Raw genomic sequence first — 22,384 nt, forward strand, 5'->3', positions numbered from 1 at the left:
CCCAGCTGTCCAGAAGGTGATACAAGTGACCTGACAGATGCATGTTCAGACAGCACCCTGGATTATGTTCCAGAGGACCCCTGTGTCTGTTTAACAGCCATCGGCAGGACTACTAAAGCAAGTGATCTTGGTTGCAATTTGTCTCTCACTTTTGTTGTGAGACTTACTGTTCCTTTGTTAAACTTCTCATTCATCTCTTGGTAAGATTTGAGCGGATACCTAAAGGCTTTTGTTCAGTGCATGACCAGGTTTCAATTGTTTAATTTCTTGCCTGAACAATGGGGGAATCCAAACACCCTCCACCCAGCTGGAACCAGGTACAATGAGAGTTAAAATCCAAACAGTAGGCTCAACCCCCTCCCACCCCTGAATCATTTCAACACTGCTATCTATTTAAGCAATTGAGATGGCAGCTTAATTTATGTTGGAGCCTCCCAAAATAAATGTAAATTAAGGCTCTTTGATCTCATGAACACCCCAGTGTCGGCAAAGAATCTCTGGTCAACTTGCTGACTGACAACAATAACTTGCATTTATACGGCGCCTTTAACCTGCTAAAACATCCCAAGGCACTTCAGAGGAGCGTTATAAAACAAAGTATGTCACAGAACCACTCGAAATGTTAACTCAGATGATCAAAGAGATAGGTTTTAGCATTGTTCTAACAGAGGAAGGCACAATAGCAAGACAGAGAGGTGTAGGGAGGAAGTTCTGAAGGTCTTGAGCAATTTAAGGCACAGTCACCAACAGGTAAAATAAATGGAAACCATTTAAAGTCAAAGATGCATAAAAGGTCAGATCTAAAGAAGAGAAATGCTTCACAAAAACATTATAACACTAAAGGTTAAACCCCAGGTCATATAAGGAAGTTTAAGGAAAGATGACCAAACTTCGGCAGACAGGTAATTCTTAAAGTGTGTCTTAAACAAAGAGAAAGAGGGAGAGTGGCAGGAAAAGTGGCTCAGGGAAGGAATTCTAAAACCTATTACCCAGGGACTTTTTACATTCAGCAATGTTGGAATGATGAACATTTTGGATGCATGAGAGGCTAGAATTGAAAAAACACAGAATTCAGGGTACACAAACATGCCTGTTAATTCATTTTTTAAAGTTCTTGCATGTTTTATTTTAGTACATGTCTGCCACAATTTATTTTGTACAGCTTACAGCCACAAAAGTGTTGAAATGCAGGTAATTGACTTATGCACAGTCATCTTAGAGACTTTCAGGTTGCTGATTGCTTGCTCAATCTTGTGCCTTAGTGGGAATATTGGGTCTTGACTGGAAGAGATTACAAAGTTGTAAAGCTGGAAGAAATTTGAACATAGAGCTGAACATTTTAAATTCAAAGCAATGCTAGAATAGAAGCCAGCGTACTTGAGTGAGAATAGTGCTGAAAGGTGAATGGGACATGGTGTAAGAAAGTATTGGGGCAGCAGAGTTTTCATTAAGTTGAAGTTTACAGAGAATATAAAGTGAGTGGTCAAACAGGGCAATATCGGAACAGTTATGTGAGAAGCACAGGTATGGGTTTTTGCAGATAGTGTATGGATGGATGACTTTACAGAGTTGGAAACACATAGTTGGTCTTGTTTTGATGGAGACAAAAATGTTCAGTGATATTGTTTCCAATATATCAACACATTAAACATATACCACACAGTCTCAGGTTCATATTGAGACAGATATCTGGAAGTTTATTACCATTGAATTATGTGAATTAATATATTTCAGATTTATACATATAGTCCAGGCATTGAATGTACTTCTATTATGATTACCTCATACACCAAGCTGAATGGCTAACTAACTGACTACATGGTACCTTCCAGCCAATTGAACTAACAGCCCACACTGCTGGTCATGCAACCCAGAATGGGGAAAGACTGTTTCAACACAACATTTATTTTATTACTGCTGCAGTAGCTTAATGTGTGCTAAATGTTTTGCCTCAGTTACTTTACAACAAATCACTGACCTACAGAGTAGTTCATAGTACTTGAACTATTTTGGGATATACTTGAAAAGTGCCTTTATTCCCAGGCACTTAGTAAATTGTTATGCTTTATTAATTGTTTAACTATCATATCAAACATCTTAATGCAATAATGGCTCTGGTAGGATTATAGGTAAATAGTAACAATGTTACATGCTACCTAGAAAACAAAACAATATCTCTCATATTTTTCCATTATAATCCACTATTTTTCTGATTTACTTATGTCCAGACTATACCTGTCAGTCCATTTGGTCCTAATTGTCTCCAGATAGTGTCATGGTGGTCTCTTTTCCTTTTTGGCAATCACATAATTTTCAAATGAGCTCCATGCTTGTTCAAATTGAATTAATTGACCTTTCTGCTTCAATGTTAATCTCTGTAGGTTAATGATATCCAGAACTGAATGAAGCCACTGTTCTTTGGTTTGTGAAATCCAGACAATAACTGAAAGCCTAGTGACAAAGAGTTCAGTATCCAATTGCACATTGACTTGAAACACCAGCCAGTTTGCACACCTCAGAGTCACAAGGTAGAAGACACTTCACCACATCCAACACCTCCAGACATTAACAACGAATATTCAAACATTCTGAAAGCAGATGGAAAAATGCAACCACTTGACCCTGCATTAAATTGTAGGGCAGAAAATCCTGACTCATTATAGGGCATGTGGGGAGAGATGTGAACAAAGGCTTTTGTTGTATAAGTTTGACTTTTTTTTTGGGTAGCTAACATTGTTATTAAAACAGGTTGACCTTCAAATTACATTCAGTTTCTTTGGTAATCTGCTATACCAAAGGATATTTGTAACTGATTTTTTGAAATCATTTAAAAGCATGCATAACCAGTTGTTACTAAATTTAGTCTTGTGTAACTTAACTTGAGCTTCAGGCTTAATTCTGACTTTAGGTGACATCGATCCAACAGTCCATCTTCAGAGTAATCTGTGAACGAAGAATTTCTTTAAGCATTATGCTTTAAGCAAGATCAAAAGGTATTTTACTTCACAGCTATTGCTCAAAGTTATGTAAGTAAAATACAACGAGACAGTTATTAGCTAACATACAGAACTAAGCATTCAAAGCAAGTAAGAATTAAAGTTATGTGTGGAGGTGAAAGCTCAATCAGTCTCACTATCATTACAAGGCTTTGCCCTGAAGATTCTCCATCTGAATGGTAAGATTTGAAACGTGAAGTCAGATTCAGCATATGAGATGGTTTATGTAGTTGAATAGTTGGAGGTTGTTTCCTCATATGCACTGAAAAAAAAAACAAATCCTGGGAATGAGTGAAAGCTCCTCTGTTTCACTATAATAGCACTGCAGGCTGTGGCTCTTGCTGCAGTACAGCACCTGGATACCATCCTCTGTCTCCTGGTTGAGAAATAGTGGTTAGTTTCAAGATTACTTTCTCAGATGATTCTCCTCATAATGACTGTTTCCAGCCAAGTTTATCATGATCAAACAAAATGCTGCAAATGGTCATTTTGATGAATCATTGTTTTACAAAGCAAAGTCAGTTGCATTGGAATTACTTGCAATGATCCCCCATTTGCTTTTGCTTTTGCTTTTGAATCTTCACACACATCTTGCGAGTTCGAGGGACAATTCTTGAATTATTCAATGATATTTTGTGATTGATTCTTACGATAACAAGCCTGAATGTCTTCAATTAGTTACCATTGAATTCACAAGAGATTTCATGTGTCTTTGAGGGTTCTTTTCATAAACTCCTTGTGTCCATTTTAAAGGCATATTAGCTGTCTTTGCAACATATGTAATATTATGAATACACATCTGTGACAATCAGGTTTTCCAGAGATTATTCCTACCAAGCTGGCATGGGTCTTCCAATATGCTTGCAGTTTAGGGTAAAGTGAAAGTCCTATTATATTAGAACTACATTAGAAGTTAGCGAAAGGCCTCTTAATGGGCCACTGGGCCTTTAAGGCTGACCCAAGATATTCAGAAAGTACCTCTACTCAGTCATGATCTTCAAGATTTAAGAAATACTGGAGAGTTGATGGAAGAAGAGGCCATTGTAAGGGGCTCTCTCTCTGTTTTGTACATTTGGAACCATCCCAGTCTTAACCCAAACCTATGGATGTAGGACATTCAGGAGTGGCAGGAACAAGAATGTAAAGTACAAAATGGGCAATGAACCCAGAGTGTGCTCACCCTGCTAGTAGAAACCATGGCTGGCAGCATTTCCAGCAGTGATAAGAGGGGAAAATTGGGTTACAGAGAGAGGCCACACTGTTCAATGTCATCTCTTTTTCTATCACTTCGAAATGGGAGTGCAGAGAAACATCTAACTGCAGATTTCACTCATTTAACAGGAAAATATAGTTTTTAGATTAGATCAGATCCCCTAGAGTATGGAAACAGGCCATTCGGCCCAACACATCCACACTGACCCTCCAAACAGCAACCCACCCAAACCCATTCCCCTGCCCTACATTTACCTCTGACTAATGCAGCTAACACCATTGGCAATTTAGCATGGGCAATTCACCTAAACTGCACATCTTTGGATTGTGGGAGGAAACCCACACAGAATGTGCAAACGCCACACAGATAGTCACCTAAGGCAGGAACCGAACCCAGGTCCCTGGCACAGTGAAGCAACAGTGCTAACCACTGAGCCACTGTAACTAATAAATTCAGCAACACATTGCATCCTTGGTAGTTAATCTTAGGGACTGCCAACAGATCAAGAGACAATCTTAGGATTTTATCTATGCACTCAAATCTAACATTCTTTGTGATGGTCTACATTTTCTGCATACGTTAAACAATATGGAACATAAAAAATTCTGTTCTTTCTACATATCATTTAGAATTGACACTACCATGAACTTTAACACATTTATTTAGTTTTCCAACTCAGAAAAATATTTCCTTGATTCATTCCCACCCTGTGTAATTGCCTCCATATGATCTGTGCAGCACCTGCCTTATTAGTAAATCTGAGTTAATGATTGTTTTTTTTAAATGCTGGGGGATCCCTTTAAATATGATCTATGAAGTAGGATTTTCTTACAGAGAAGAGATTTACTGCTGATTGAACTCTATACAAACTGGTTGCTGTGGCAACATGCACTTTAATGTGCACGTTGTAGTCAAGTTATGGATAGCAATAGTAGAGGCTCCAACCTTGTTCCCATCATGTGGCCAACCAGGAATCTTTCCTAGTCTCACTGCCCTTTGTGTATTTTGGAAGGGTTTGCAGATTGATACTCAACATGTGTGGCCATGTTACAAATATCATCAAGTTCTGGAGTGGGACTTTCACCCAGAGTTTCTGGCTCCAGGACAGGGACAATACCCACGTTGTGACAAGACCTCCCACTAAAAGCTCTCCAACCTCTACAGAACTATAAGACCCACGTATCTAGGAGACACACATTGTGTCACCTTCACAATTGTGCATAGAGATGTCACACATACTCCAAAGGTGTTATAAGACTATGAAATCAAAAATTGTAATTGGTTCAGGTGACCAGTTAAAAATTGTTGATCATATATTCAATTGACTAAACATACTGAATACCACAGAACATAGAAATTAGGAATCATTCAAATATTTCAGTGTTCACCCAATATGTTGCAATTATATAGTATACTTAATGTAGTGAGCTGTGACTTATGAGCAGCAGAATATATATCTGCATATGACAATTTAAGACCCCAAAAACAATTCTAAACTTGGAGTGACTTCTGCATTCAATAGACCCCAACCTATGAAAGGGGAAATCAACTATATTCACTTAATTTGTTTTGTTCATGATGTTCTGTTGTAGAAGGCAGTTAGTACGAGATAAGTTATCTGGCATCATGAGACCAGCTCCATCCATCATGCTATAATGGGCTGATCCTGGAAGGAGCTAACCAATGTTTAATCAGAGTTTAACTAGTTAAATACTTGTTATGCCAAGCTAGTTGTGTACCAGTAGCTAACAGTAACATGGACTTACTCTTATCTCAAGCTGATGTCTCATAAGAGAGTATCATTTTTCTCAGATGTAATGTAAGTCTTAAGTACAATGTAATCTTCTTCTTTGGCAGTCTCTCAGGGTTGAGGATGACTTGTTTCCACTCCGAGGGCTGTGGGTACTATGGCTGTGGTTGAATAGACATATTCTGGTGCTGCACACTCTGCTACAGGTGGGGAAGGTGGTGTTTGAGGAGCAGGGTGGGTAGGTGCTCTGGTTTCTGTGCATTCTTTCCACTGCTTGTTGGATGGAGCTGGTCTCAGGATGCCAGATAACTTATCTCGTACTAACTGCCTTCTACAATAGAACAATATGAATTAAGTGAATATAGTTTACTTCCCCTTTCAAAGGTCGGGGTCTATTGAATGCAGAAGTCACTCCAAATCTAGAATTGTTTTTAACGGTCTTAAATTGTCACATGCAGATGTATATTTCGCTGCTCATAAGTCACAGCTCACTAAATTAAGTATACTATACAATTGCAACATATTGGCCACATAATGGGAACAAGGTTGGAGCCTCTACCATTGCTATGTGCTTGGCCTCTATGTGCTCCACTTAGTGATACTCACAGCAGTTGGTGCCTTTGCGGACGCTTTTTCTCCAGTTTGCATGTTCAAGGGCAAGCAATTCTTGTGTGTGGCTGTGGATGTTACATCTGTTTAGAGAGACTTCCAGGGTCACTTATAGCATTTCCTCTGCCCTCCTAGTAATCACTTACCATTGAGAAGCTTGGAGTAGAGCATATGTTTAGGGAGTCTTGTGTTGGGCATGCAGACAATGTGGCCCACCCATTGTAGCTGCTGAGCCCGATACTGGTGATATTTGTCCTGGAAAGGACTCTTAGCTTGGTATGCCTATCCTGTCAGCAGATATGCAGGACTTCCTGAAAACAGCGCTGGTGATAACTCTTCAGGATTTGACGCACCTGTTGCACTCAGGAGGGTGAGGACCATGAACTGCTGCATAAACTGTGAGCTTAGTGCAGAGCATGATGCTGTGGATTTTTATCACTTTGTTCCTCAGAAGTGTGATGGCCTATGTAATAAAACTTTACTGTTTATCAAGTTTGAGCCTATTCACATGATGTGGGTGTCATTGATAGCATTTACTGCCCATTCTAGCTGCCGTTGAGAAGGTGGTAGTGAGGTGCCTTCTTGAGCTACTACAGTCCATATGCAGAGGAACCTCAAATATTCGGCATTCAATTATCCGAAGATTGGCTTATCCAGCAAGATTGCAAGGTCCCGATGCTCGGCTAAACTATGTTATCCGGCTTTCGATTAACCAAACAAAATACTCCCTGCCTGTGTCCTTCGGATAACCGAGGTTCCTCTGTACATTATAGACCCACGATACATTTTGGGAGGAAATTCCAAGATTTTTAAAGGAGTGACAATATTTTTCCAAGTCACACTAAAGGAAGGATTGGGGACCTCAGGGAGGGTGCAAAACAGATTTACAGGAATGTTGCCGAGATTGGAGTGTATTAACTATAAAGAGAGATTGGACAAAATTGGATTGTTTTTGCTACAGTGTCGGAGGCTGAGGGTTGACCTGCCAGAAGTACAGCAACTGTTTTACGCGTTGGCATCTATGGGACTAGAGTTGTGCAAGTTGATCAAATATTCCAGATAATCAAGAGGTACACATAATTGCAGTAAACCCTGAACAAGCAAAGGTTCCAGACACCAACATCCCCCCCAAAAAAAATCTATGTAAAAACATCAATTTACTTCCTAAAATCAATGTAAAAACATGCAGTAAGTAATAGAAATGTAAAGCAGAGGGTATACACATCACTGTCAGTCATACTTTAAAATTGAATATAGTTTTTGATGGTTTGTCAAGAGTGTTGGTTGAGAAGGTGCCAGTTAAAACAAAGTTTACAATATATAAATGTTAGGCATGGATAGGGTGGACAGTGGAGTCTTTATTCCAGGATGGAAATGCCAAATACCAGGTGGCAAAGGTTTAAGGCGAGAGCGGCTAAAGTGAAAGGAGACATGCGAGAAACATTTTTACACAGAGGGTGGTAGATTTCTGAACCATGCTGCCCAGGGAAGTAATTAAAACAGATATGATAGCAAAGTTTACAAGGGATTTAGACAGACACATGTACAGTCAGGGGATAAAGGGATAGGAACACCTGCAGGCAGGTGGGATTAGTTTCAAATGGCATCATTGTTGTGCAGATGTGGTGGCCCAAAGAGTCTGTTCCTGTGCTGCATTGTTCTATGTTCTATGCTCTAAATCTAAACTACGATGCTGAGTAGTTTGGTGGGGAACTTGCAGGTGGTGGTCTTCGCATGTATCTAGTTGGAAGTGATTGTGGGTTTCGAAAGGAGCTGTCAAAGGAATCTTGGAGAATTTCTTCAGTGTGTCTTGCAGATAGTACACACTGCTGCTACTGAGTGAATGGTCTGAATGTTTGTTGATGTTCTGTGAAAAATTTTATATGGGCATCCTTCCCCATGTGGCATCAGTAACAGGTAAGTACGTCAGTAAGAATTGGTGGCAGTGAATCTATTCAAGGCATCTCAGATAGTTCTGGTGAACATGACCACAATATAAAGCATGCTCTGTGCAATTGATGGGCATCAATGGTGTGTGTTCGATTATGAAAAATGTTAGTGAAAGAACTGAATGGGACAGTTTGTTGATGTGAGTTTCAAATTGTATTGGTAACAACAGAAAAATGCTTCAAAAAAAGATTTAATTACAGAAATAAAATAAATTTACAGTTAAATTGAGACATACAAGGACTTGTCAGAATAGATGCAGAAAGATTGCTTCCTTTGTATAGAGTCTAGGACAAGAGGTATAATCACATATTTAAGACAGAAATAAGCAGGAATTCTCTCTCTGACAGTGTTGTAAGTCTGTGGAATTCCTTACCATAGAAGGCTGTGGAGGCTGTGCCATTAAATATATTCAAGACTGAGATAGATAGAATTTAAGTCAGTAATGAATCAAGGGCATTGGGGGAAAGGTAGGAAAGTGAATTTGAGGATTTTCAAGTCACTCAGGACCTCATTCAATGATGAATCAGGCTTGATGAGTTAAATGGCCAACTTCTGCTTCTACATCTTGTGGTCTTACATATTGAAACATTATTCACCCTGTTAGACATTTCAGCTGTTTTCACAGAGTTAACATTTCAGGTCAATGCTAAGTCTTATGCAACACTGAGTTTATGTTCAGATCTAATTTCCTCTGAGTTGCAGCCTAGGATGAAATTCAAGTGTCTGTGGGTGATCTTTGAATGAGGCTTTCTGCATTGCCAAATTATAGCTGGCCAGAAAAGGATGTTTATAAGTCATGATGATACCGACCTTACAACATGCAGCCAGGGCCATGCAAAATGAACAGATATTCAGATGCCAGTCGCTGGAGACTCAGTAAGTGGCAAAAACTTCCCTTGTGTTGCACCAACATCAACTTCAGGAAAAACTACTGAGAGAGAGTTAGGGAAAGGAAATAATTGGTTGGTTTTCTCAAATAGCATTATTTCAATGCTGGAATTAACTGTGTTGATAAAGATGTTAAAATAAAGCCAATGACATTGTTATTCATAATCATAATTAATATTTCCAACAGCGTGAGAGTCACCAACTGGATAATATGGATTCATGGTCATTTAAGGTCAGAAGAACCAAATGCAAAGTGAGGTAATTTTATTTTATACAGTGGGTTGTTGTAAGCGAGAATGAACACTGAAAGAGCAGTAGAAACAGATTCAACAGTAGCATTCAAAAACAAATCGTATAAATACTTGAAAGCAGAAAACCAAGGAAAAGTAGTACAGGCTAACTGGATTGCTGCTTCAAACAGGCAATGCAGGTAAACCATGCTGAATAGCCATCCTCTGTGCTGCATCATTTTATGACTGGGGAAAAGCAGGAAGGTTTGAAGGAGAGGAGGAAAAAAATAAATAAACTGTCTTCCATTTAAGCAAAACTTGCAAATCCACGATGGAAGATGAACAAAAGCTGTGGTCAGATTTTATGTTGAGGTGGTGGCCCTGCCTTCCTTGCTAAAAGGTCAGGAATAAATTCCTCCTCGACGTGATCATTAACCTACTCATTGGCTCAGGGCAAGACCTCTGTCCCAAGGGATGGCATCTCTCTAGTTCCAACAGTGCTATGTGGAGTCGTTGCCACTAGAATGACTGGCAGTACCCGCTGAAGAGGCTGAACCTTGTGAGGGTGCTGGAGGACGAGTTTGAGTAAGACAATCAGGTTGGTGAGGTGGGAGCACCTGTGGGGGGACTATTATGTGTGAGCTTCTGTTATACGCAGAACAACCAAACAAGGGAAATCTTTCACAGTTTTCAGACAGGCTGCCAGATGAGCCCTCTTATGTGGACACTCTCCTGCACATGAAATACCAGTGGCCCTGGGAGGAGGCCCCAAAGTGGCCATTAATTGGCCACTCAGGGGCTTCAGTTGGTCCAAGGGCTGGTGGACGCCCAATGTCTTCCCTGCCTCTGAGTTAATGCCAGCACTGCTTCCAGAGCACCCAACTTTATGGCTTCCTCCAACTTCCAGCCTCTTCTGAGGGAACAGGGAGGGGGGGAAGAGACATCTTTGAAATGGGAAGTGGACAGCAAGACAGGGAGAAGGAATGAGGAAATTGATGGAAATAAAATGGGAGCTAAGGGAAGGAACAACAAAGAGAAATCTGAAATCCAGAGGAGGGAAAGAATTGGAAACTGGGAGTGGTGATTTTGAGGGAGGAGAAGAGACAGTATTTTGGAATGGAGGAAGAACAAGGTTTCCAGCATTAATTGAGGAGGAGTCTTGGCAAGACCTTCCAGAGAGCGGAGAGGCTGAAATACTAAACTCGCGCAGGGAAGAGTAGAAATGGAAAGTCAGCTGAAATAGATTGACAAAAGCAAAAAATCCCGCCGTGGATCCATTAGCAATCGGGGAATGCAGTTCATTAGGAATTGGGAGTGTTATCCCATTATCTATGACTCTATAACACAGAATATCATTGTTGTTTGTGGGATCTTGCTATGCACCAAATAGCTCATACATTTCCCCACATCGCAACCAAGGTCACACTTCAGACAAACTTCAGGATGTCCTAAATTATTTCAAAATCAATAACTTAGTGACATTGGCTGAAGAATAGTGACCAGGATCTTCAGTTGAAATTTCTTGCTGTTCCATGAACAGTACCTTCGAACGGATATGTCCCCCCGAGATGGCAATTCCTACAGCAGAGCACCAGCTTAGCACCACACTGAACACTCAGCTAAGGCCTGATGTAAAATCCCCTAGAATTGAGGCTGGAACCTGATTTTTAAACCATTGAACAACTCTGCCTTTCGTTGACATATGTTCATGCCAAGTGCATGCTAAGAACTCTTAACAATTGGTTTATTTCGAATTTTAAAATTGAGCACTTCTGTGTCTATGTAAGCCTCGCTTTCAAAGTCATTCTAAATCCGGCCGAAATAACTCTTCTGTCTTCACCAGTACCAAAACAATTGAATGCCTATATGGCATTGGAGTCAAACACTTTGGCCAAAGAGTGTACCAACGTGTTTGAGTTTCCTCGGCGGTGTGTTCATTGAGACCCGTGTGACAACTGAAGCTAATTCACTGCCGAGAGGAGCAGAGCACCTTCCAATCAGGTCAAAAGGATGTCAGTTTTCACCAGCCTACAGTCAAAATATTGCAGAGAAAACCGAACAATCCGATTTTTCAAAGGAGAAATCACATTGTGCATCACTCGGCCATTGTACTGAGCAAAGGTACAGTGGAAATGGCTTTGCATTCTAAAGTATCTCAAATGTCAAGCAAGATGCGCATTGCCAAATGCCACCAAGTACCCAAATAGCCTCCTTCATTTCAGTGCTAACGTCACAGGATAAAGTGCATTTGGGGGTGGGGGGGGGCTAATGGGAATTTCAATGTCAGTTTGCGACTGCTAAATGCGGCCATTGTGTGCGTCTAAAAAATACATCAAGGAACAAAGGAAGGCGAGTGAGCAGAAAGGATTGCGAGCGGTCACCCGCCAGGCTGTGGCCTCAGTTATATTTGTCTGAACGCCTGTTGGAATCATTTGCAGGCACTTGAATGCCAAAGAGTTTTGCTGTGTGGATTGGAAACATTTGAAAGTGTGCGGTGCAGTCATTAAGGCACAGACAGACATTTCCAAGGCTGCACAGAAGAAACTCACAGGGAGTCTTCCTGGAGCAAAGGGATAACATAATCCCGAAGGATTTTGTCGTTGCTGTAGGCTGGTGAAAACTGACATCCTTTTGACCTGATTGGAAGGTGCTCTGCTCCTCTCGGCAGTGAATTAGCTTCAGTTGTCACACGGGTCGCGATGAACACGCCGCCGAGGAAGAACTCAAACACCTTGGTGCACTCTTTGGCCAAAGTGTTTGACTCCAACGCCATGCAGAACCAAGGGCCTCCAGTCATCACGGGGCCCTCCACAAGGTTGTCGGAGAGCACTCGGGGTACCTCCGGGGATGCTCTCAGTGTGATGGACATTAAACTCGAGTCGTTAAGCCAAACGGTAGAGAAACTCCTCGGCGTCCAGGAGAAGGTCGTCCAGAAGTTGGACAGCATCACTCAAGACGTTGACAAAATTGGACGGAAGGTGGAAATGCTGACGGCCGACAGAGAGGATGCAGTGGCAAAGGTCAGCGTCCCCCGTGAAGGCGAGCAGAAAAGTGCAAGTGTTCCCGCCGACCTTTCTGATCTGTTGTCCAAGTTGAACCAGAGCTCCAGGGAACAGACCAAGAAGATAGACGGAATCGAGGGTATGCTGGTCGGAGTACAGCAAGTCATCAACTACCTCGGAGAGACCTTGAAAAATTCCAGAATCGCTGAGTTTATTCTCAAAGGCCAATTCGCATCAAGGGGGAGAGGCGGTGATCCGCAGCGAACCTTCAGAAAGGGAATCGCCTCCCAAAAGTTGGCATTAAGAAGGAAAAGAGAGAAGGTAACTTTGTACACACTTCCAGCAATATTAAACGCACCGTCCAACAATTTATTTCCACTTCTCCTGTTTGCGCTCCAAAAAGCTCATACTTATTGTAAAGTAGGCCTCAATGCCTGACATGTTAGGTGCTAATGCCTTGGGGTTTTTTAAACATCCCTTACTAGGGGGTTATAGGTGCTATGTCTTTCAGTGGGATTTTGGCCACAAGGTTTTTGGTACAAAGTTAAAAATCACACAACACCAGGTTAAAGTCCAACAGGTTTAATTGGAAGCACACTAGCTTTCGGAGCACTGAACCACCTGATGAAGGAGCAGCACTCTGAAAGCTAGTGCTTCCAATTAAACCTGTTGGACTATAACCTGGTGTTGTGTGATTTTTAACTTTGTACACCCCAGTCCAACACCGGCATCTCCAAATTACGATTTTGGTACTAATTGCTGATTTCACAATTCCAACTTGTCTGAATCGAGGCACTGAAGTAAGACAGCAATAAGTTTGCTCTCAAAAGCTGATCAAAATTAATATTTGTGGAGCAAATGGCAATGGAGTGTTTAAAGATGACACGGGGCAACATGGCTCCTACTTCAAGAGAAAGGACATGTGGGCTCTTCAATGTAGCATTGGAGTTACTGATAAAGGCAGTCCAGATTGAGGCTTTGAGGGATGCCCAGTACTGGTTTTGAGGTGAAAGAGTCCACTTCATCCTCCAAAACCTTCTCCTTGCTGCTCTGTTACGGTGAGAACCATCTATGGACTAGCTCATTGAGTACATCAAATTCAGAAGCATTAAAACATTTGCCTTTTTCAATGTGCATGATCACTATTTGATTTATTAATTTGGAGCAATGCTCCATAAATTGGTCCCACATCAAAATCACCAAAAAAAACTGCAGATGCTGGAAACCTGAAACAAAAACAGCAATTACTGGAGATATTCTGCAGGTCTGGCAGCATCTGTGGACAGAAAGCAGAGTTAACATTTGGTCACTGGACTTGAAACCACCTGCGAAATTTCCCCAGCTATTTCTGTTCCTATTCCAAAGTCACCCATGTTGCTTCCATCATGTTTTTTTCCATTACTGCCAATAGCTATAAATAGAGAGATTTAATCTTTTGAAACTTACTGGTCAAAGAAGTGTTGGGTTTGTGACTTTTGTTGTGCTTTATTGGTCTGTATTTTGAATAATTTTCAACTTGTGAGTTGTTTTTAGTTGTCAGCTGCATGTTTCACTTGTAGCAAACCAAGTAGTTACCATGGGAACTCTTTCAACTATGTTTATCTACATTTCAAAAGATCAGGCAGAAAACACCGGGGGTGGTGTGTGGTGGGGGGGAGGTATGGGAGCAAAGGCCTGGGTATTTAGATTGGAGATGAAGAATGTGAAGATGTGTGGAAGGAGCTCTCTTCTACGACTTCTAGATGAACACGAAATCCAACTGAAGGTTATCCACCAAACATGCCACACCTCACAGACTGCACCAAAGAATGACTGCTGAGATCTATAGTAATATCACACACACACCATGGTAGCAGAGGTCAGCTGCTCAACCACACAGCTTCTTCCTTGTCTTTCCAGTTTGGTAACGTGCCTGTTACTTTGGTTGCCCTGGAGCCTCCTCCTGCCACCACCCCCACCGTGTATCTCAATCCCGGCTCCATCTCAGCTGGCGGTGTCAAGAAGACGAGTGAGGACCCCATGGGAGCCTGGACCCGTCAGTGGAGGTGAGGGACCCGTGTAGCGTGACCGTCCCCCAGCTCCGAGCTGGCGCGGACACGGAAGCGATGCTGACCATAGCTGCAGATAAGAAGCACATCGCCAGGAGCCCGGGGGGAAAGATGTCACACAGCGGCGGAGCAGGGAGAGTCGAGTCTACGGAGAGGGAAAGGCGAACTCTTGAAGCAGTTTCAGTTTTCAGTAATGTCAATTCAATGTTAATTTATTCAGTATTTTACTATTTATTCTGTAGTCCAAGATTGTGCCGGAACGTGGTTACATTATCCATTTTTCACTGCTCCTAGGTACAGGTGGCAATATATTAAATAAATAACTCCAGACCTGTTTTGTGTCCAGCTGTCATAAGCAACAGTCGACACAAGGTACAAATAACATCTTCCACATGTTTATTTTAGCTTCATAGCCCATTGACCATGGAGTTCCCATCAGAGAGATTGTCAACTGAGATCAGTTAGATCATCTGGACGGTTTTCCGAACTGATCAGACTCTTTCAATGTGGAAATGTTACCCATCGTTGCTAAATATTTTCGACATCCATCACCGTTGATAACTCTGTTTTTATGTGCACAGTTTTTGCCTGTCTTAAGGCCTTGGGGTAGCCCTTGAACTGTCAGCTTTTGGAGCACTTTGCTTCTGTGAATTTGCTTGACTTTTCTTAGATTCATGCTGTGAAACTCATTTTGATGATAGCAGGGTCCTTGTTAACTTTTTAATCAACTGATTCCTAACACCATCACTAAGGGTCTTTGTGCTCACTGGTGGTGAAATTTAATCTACAGCAGTGGGAGGCTGTGCCAAGTATCCAGCCTAATATGTTTCACAGGGTTTCCTGGTGTCTGATCAAAGAGTGGGGGCAGGGATGGAGAGGGGTGGGGGGGGTGGAAGATTTGACATCTTTGCCTCCTGACCAGATCATTCCATTTTTACATTTGTTCTCCCCATTGTCATGTCCACTCTAGCTCCCCCAATATTCTGCCTATTCCCCGCCACCCACACACACCCCACCCCCAACCTTATTGGGGCCTGCTTGCCTAGCTTCAGCAAGATTCCAGGCTTACCTTGAAAACTTGGAATAATGAGAGTTGATTGATTTCATTCACACATACTAAATTCTTACAGGAAACCACAGTAGAAAAGCTGTTTTCCCTGACTGAGTGGTATAGAACTAGGGAACAGGTCATTTAGGACTGAGATGAGGAGGCACTGAGTGGGTGGTGAATCTCTGCAATTCTCTGCCCAGAGACTGTGGAGATTTAGTCACTGAGTATGTTCAACACTGATATTAATAGATTTCTACATATTAAAAACATCAAAAGATAAATAGATAGTGGAGGTAGGTTTGCTTGCTGAACTGGAAAGTTGGTTTTTAGACATTTTGTCACCATACTAGGTAACATCTTCAGTGAGCCTCCGAATGAAATACTTGAGTTGGTAATGTCATTTCCTGTGGTGACACCAAGGAAACTCAAACATATAAATAGAAAGCGGGCTACACCACCAGTGCTTTATCCGGAGGCAAACCTACATCCAGAACCTCAACCTGAGCTACAAATCTTCTCATAACCCACTATAAATAGATAGTACAGCTAAATGGTTTTAAAGTAGGAGATCATCTGTGACCTTATTACTTAGTAGAGATAGCTCAAAGGGCTGAATGGCTGACTTCTGCTCCTGCTTCTTATGTTCTGATATTTGTATATTCTCCTTAGTTTAACTTAGGGTCATTCATGGATGTATTATTTAAACTCCAGTAGCAGTTTTTGCTATAGTATTTGTACATTGCCTATATTATAACAACAGACCAACATTATTGTCTTTTTTTAATTGATGTTACATTACAAGAACAGATCATGAAAAATCAAGCTGCTGCTCCCTTGCCAAGTCTCCTATCTTGGATAAAAGCCAGCTTTGGAACTTTGCACCTGTGCATCCTGATCTCTTGTATTAGTTCCCGTAAGTGTATGTGTTCATTGTCAAATGTGAGATATTGACTGTTGCATTTGACAAGAACAGAAGAGTGCGAACCCAGCAGAACCGAAATGTGGATTTCTTGGCCTCTGTATTTTACAGCATTCTCACAAAGTGAGTCTCCTTGTTGCCATCATAGAATTCGCAATGGACATTAGAAGGAAGCCTTCCGTAGCATTCCTAGGATAAAAGCCTTTGTGAATATATCACGTGGTGGTATAAAAATAATCCACAGAATAACGAAACAACAAACATTAACTTTACAGCACATATTCAATCTAAAAGCATTCTATAGAAGCTCAGTAACATTTGGTTTAATCCACAGTCAACAGACCAAAAATGCTATATTAAAATTAATCTTTCCTTTTACAGGGGCACTTTGTTCCCTCTAACCATCTTTGGCCCAATTTACAGAGGCACTCCTATCCTTCCTGAATTCACAAGAATACTACCTGTCTGTCACCATCTCCCACCAACTTAACAGGAAACTACCTCTTCAACCGCTTCCTGTTGATAGTCTCTCAATCAGTCTCCTCAAAAAATGCGAGCCTTTGTGTTCTTACTACAATTCTTGCCCATTAATTCCTGCTTTGTTCCTCATTTCAAGTTAGTTATTTTCACCTACTCCTTTTCCTCACTCATTCCTTTCCCTTTCAGCCCCCTTTTCCAGTTTCTACATGCATTGTTCACCTCTTACTCAGTTACCAATACCTACAGACAGCCTTCACCCCATTTCATCTCTTGCTCTCAGCTTATATTGACATGTTTTATCTCTTCCGCCATTCCTTCCTTGTTTACTTGCAACTTTCACTCTGCCTCTTCCTCTCAAGTTTCCACTGCTGTGCTCCTTCCCTACTATTCCATGTGCTGATCCAATCACTGTCGCTCTGGAGTTGAATTGCAGATGCAGGGAAGACTGCTCACAATAGTTCATGATCTGGGAAAGGAAAACAGTGTAGCCACTTCTGATTCCTGCCCAGTACAGCAAGATGATTGCCAAAAAGAGTATGATCACCACTTGATCAAAGTGCTGAGATGTCAACTCTCACCTAAATGTATCCCAGTCTTGATCAATGACAGCTGAAGGATGAAAATTGCTAAGAGAGAAAATAAAAAACACAATTTTGTTTTATTATTTTGCAACAAATTTGCTCCAAATCTGTTATTGAGGAGATTAGTTCAATGGAAACTCCTGAAAACAAACTCTAGTCAAAGAGCTTTAAATATTCCATTTCTTTTACATCCAATGAAAGAAAGTGAACATTTGTTTTTAATTAAAGGAGTATTGTTTCATTAACATTAGGTGGTTAAATGAAGGAGATGGCTTTGAACCAGAAACCAACTCCAGTCTATTCCTTCTTAAAGTATATTAACTAACAATTAGAGAGAATCTATGAATTGCTTAAAACTGCATCTGATGTGAAAATGACTCAAAGTTCTGCCAGAAGGTTTGAGCGCACATATTGAATTACCGATGGAGTATTTTGAACTTTATTATTTTTAGCAATGACCATCTGTTCCATTCACTACTTGTTATGTCAGTATTGATTGACCTTTTCCCATTTAATGCATCATTAAAAACTGTATTGTGGACAGACTGTGCCATGAAAGAGATGATGCTGACCTTACACTCAAAGATTAACCAGTGTTGGATCCAATAACGAAATCTTCCCAGCTCCTAAAAGACGTGGAATTTGGTGAGAAAGTTGGGAATATTGGGTGAGATCAGCAGCAATAAGATTCGAAAACAAAAGTCCCCCTCTTCAAACGTGTTGAACAGTGAGACAAGAATTGCACTAGTGAATAGCAAGAGGCTTACATGCATGCGTGCATTAACATTAGTATCATTATCACTTAATCTGACCTCATTGATGGGCTGTTGCCCATTCTCCCACCCAATGGATAGAAATTAGATGTTGACAAGTCCCAACGTGAAAGTCAGAGCAATTATCTGGCTATTCCAGCTCGTCACTTGTTCCTGCGGCCCTACATCTTGGGGACACCCGGCAATAATTACTCCATGTGCAGTACAGGTGGGTGCAGGCAGAGACAGAAGGAGTGTGAAGTAAAAAAGAGAAGATGGTGGCACTTACGCTGGAACTTTGGCAGAGGTCCTGTTGATCTTCTTTCTGCATTGCTGTGCATTCCTTTGAATCAGGTATCAACCTCAGAGCAGGCTTGTAGGATCCAATGGTGTGATCCCCTCGACCTAAATGAAGAAGACCACCTAATGGAAGATGTACCATGCCATCCACCATGACCTCCAAGAACCTGTTGGCAAAGCAGAGTGCCAATTTCTTTCTGTCTGCCATGTGTTGGGTATTTCACACAAACTGTGCAGGACAGCTTTGGACTGATTGTGCTTGACCTTATGCACAACAGCATTTTAAATGTGGCACCAGTCCTGAGATTCCCAAAAAGTCCCAGCAGTGGTGGGTACTTAAAACTCTTGTGAGAGGGGAAATGAACTGAGTGGGGGCCAGAGAGGCTGGGTGCATAGGTAAGGTTCCTTGAGTTCCAGAAAAATGCAGAAAATCTCGCTAAGGCTCATGAAGAGGAACCCTTCATGAAATTCACCAAAATTGACACTTTGCTGGTTTGTAATACAATTCAGTCTCAAATTTCAGTAAGAACTTTTAGAATGAATAAAGATGGTTAAACTGCTAAGGGATAGTTCTGACTTTGATATCATTACTTGTTAGTTAATTATAGAATGATCAATATTTTAGAGGTGCTTCCTTCTTCATCTCCAGATTGTGTCAATGAAGGGTGTAGATACCCAGATTATGACTGGCAGTTTATACTGCAGTTGGAATACTTATCCAGTGCAGCTGTAAGTGCCAACTCTATAAACACTAAATATTGTTCGGAACCACCCAAGTAATTACATAACCTGGGGCAGATCCATTGTTTTCTCACTACAATATAATGATGTGCAGAACAAGAACAGTCTATTTAGGCAATTATAGTTTGTACCTCTTGTATTTAAACTTACCAAACCTTAATTAATTTGATCCTATGACCATATCTGTAGCTCATTTAAACAGTTATCATCTTTTGAATAAAGATATTACCTAATATTTATTTTAGCATCCGTGGTTTTATTCTACTGACCTTATAGTTATGTAGTAGATTCATTGTATGAATACCATTTAATACATTTCTTCAGGAGCATGCTTTACTCTCGTCACCACTGAATTAACATCACAGAGGCCAGTATCCCATTACCAAGTCACCCTTTATTTAAATATGGAAGGTCCTTGACACTGATCCAGCTTACTCACAGCCAGCTCTCAGAGTGTCAGGATGTCTCACACTCCTATTTGTATCTGCCAGATTAATAGCCCCAGTCAGGGAACTCATATTCTACAAGGTCCACTTGTATAATTTAATAGTAAGTCAGCCCATAATTTTGTTCTATCATGACTACAGAGCTCTAATTTATCTTTTTTTCCCTTTTATCTTGCACGTGGGTGGGGGGGGGGGGGGGTCATTCTTGTTATAATGCTTGTAGTGATTGTAACAAGTCCAGCCCAGTGGACCTTGTAGAATAAGAGTTCCCTGATTGGGGCTATTAATCTGGCAGATACAAATAGGAGTGTGAGACATCCTGACACTCTGAGAGCTGGCTGTGAGTAAGCTGGATCAGTGTCAAGGACCTTCCATATTTAAATAAAGGGTGACTTAGTAATGGGATACTGGCCTCTATGATGTTAATTCAGTGGTGACGAGAGTAAAGCATGCTCTTGAAGAAATTTGCTCACATCAGTCCTCTTTGAGTTGGGGAAGCATTTCTGGCATCATGCCATTTTTTGGGAAGCTTGACTCGTTTGATCCTACCTTTGAAGACTGGACCCCATATGTAGAAAGAACGTGTTATTTTTCCAAGCAAATGACATTGGGGCAGATGAAAAGCAATGAGTAATTCTTCTGACAGTTTGTGGACCCGCAGCTTTTTTGGTTACTAGGAGCCTAACTTTCCCTGAGCGCCAGATATGAAAACCTTTTAAGAGTTGACTAATTTAATCGATGAATATTATGACCCCAAGCCTCCTCTCATTCTGAGATACTATCATTTTTACTCGGCAGTTCAAGTACCAGGGGAATATGTATCAGTATGTTTGACTAGGTTAAAGTGACTGGCTGAAGCATGTGATTTTGTTTCAACCATAAGTGAGATGCGGAGAGACCAGTTGGTATGTGGGATTAATGATGTAACCATGCAAAAGCACCTACTAGCTAAAACCCACCTGGACTTCAAACAGGCACTACAACTAACTTTATCATTGGAAAATGTGTCAAGTGGAACATATGAATTGCAGTGCCCGATGGAAGTGGGCACCCTCACCAGTCCGACTGATCTTCAGGAACACCACCTGAGTGAAGGCAGTTGCATAACCTCGCTCAGGACATATCCTGAACAGAGACACTCTTGTTCCGCCCACAGCAAGCCCCCAAAGTAATGCCATTCCTTGGCCAAACAGTTAAAACTTTCTTCAGGATCCAGGCAGGCAAGTCATTGTAGTTGCTGCCGGTTATGCAGGCATAAGACAGCTAAAACGTCTTATTAGATTTAATTGAGTAAGAGAATTAATAGGTCAGTATCCAGAAAATTACACACCCTGGAAAACACACCTACATTTGGGTTGGGACAGTTAAATTGCTTAGCAACATCCAAATCAGAACCAATCAAAATAAAACATCTGGTTAAATGGTCACCTGTTTCTAATGGAGGTCGATACCAGTGCAAGCATTTTAGTGATCGCAGAATCAGTCCTTAACAAAATTCGCTTTGGATTCCAGTCTTTAAGTTTGCACAATACCTTGGCTAGACTGAGAACATTTACTGGGGAACAATCAGTATGACTGGTGCTACATGTTCCATAAACTGGACTAGTTTCATGATCCCTTCACTTTCCACAGGTGGGTATATGCCTTAGAAGGGACTCCTAGTGACCTATTTGGGCTACAGAGTAAGGGTACAACTTTGATTCCAGTCTCTCGTGAGAAATAGATTGATTCAAAATGTTTTGATAACAAAATGGCTGCCTGTTAGTTAAGTATTAATAAGTTTTTCAGGAACGTCGAGGGACTATCAAAGGAGCCAAGTCCACGTTACATGTTAACTAGAAAGCAATTCCATGATTCTGCAAGGCCTGCCCAGTGCCATTTGCCTTTCAGGCAAAAGTCGAGGCAGAAATCAGGAGACTGGAAAGCAAAAGAATCGTGAAACCAATCCAGTTAAGGGAACAGGCAGCACCGGTCATACTGATTGTGAAGCCCAACTGGTCAGTTCACCTTTGTGGATATTTTAAACAAATGGTTAACTGCTTTTCACAGTTGGGTATATACCCAATGCCTTGAATAGAGGATTTATGTGTAAAGCTAGTTGTGGGGCTATTCTTCACGAAGCTGGACATGAGCCATATGTACTCGTAATTGCACTTCGATGAGGATTCTCATCTGTATACTACAATTAATACTCATAAGAGTTTGCAACAATATCGGAGACTGCCATTTGAGTATTATCAGCCTTTGCAATTTTTCAGCTGACGATGGAGAACATTTTGCAAGGTCTATCCCTGGTTGCCATTTATCTAGATGATGAGCTACTAACAGGGAAGACCAATAAGGAGCACTTAGAGAAATTAGTCATAGGCCTTAGACATTTCTCACAGGTGGGCTTCTGCCTTAGAAGGGACCCCAGGTGACCTACTTG

At 41.2% G+C, this 22,384-nt stretch overlaps 1 protein-coding gene across 6 annotated transcripts in view; it reads left to right on the forward strand.

Annotated features, from left to right (window-relative positions):
* Positions 1–22,384, forward strand: part of LOC140464909 (uncharacterized) — a 188,261-nt gene that overhangs the window by 110,662 nt on the left and 55,215 nt on the right. For 2 of the 6 annotated variants that reach the window (XR_011955014.1, XM_072560515.1), the window contains exon 1: positions 11,955–12,959. The exons of 2 other annotated variants lie outside the window; for them this stretch is intronic. Coding sequence is in view for 3 of the 4 variants with exons in the window: in XM_072560515.1 (XP_072416616.1) it covers positions 12,336–12,959 (624 nt within the window). In the remaining variant the exon portion in view is untranslated. Of the gene's footprint in view, positions 1–11,954; positions 12,960–22,384 lie in introns of those variants that run through there. 2 more of the 6 variants (XM_072560514.1, XM_072560517.1) reach the window with 1 other exon arrangement.

Source organism: Chiloscyllium punctatum, chromosome 41 (genome assembly GCF_047496795.1).
Source record: "Chiloscyllium punctatum isolate Juve2018m chromosome 41, sChiPun1.3, whole genome shotgun sequence".
Taxonomy (NCBI): domain Eukaryota; kingdom Metazoa; phylum Chordata; class Chondrichthyes; order Orectolobiformes; family Hemiscylliidae; genus Chiloscyllium; species Chiloscyllium punctatum.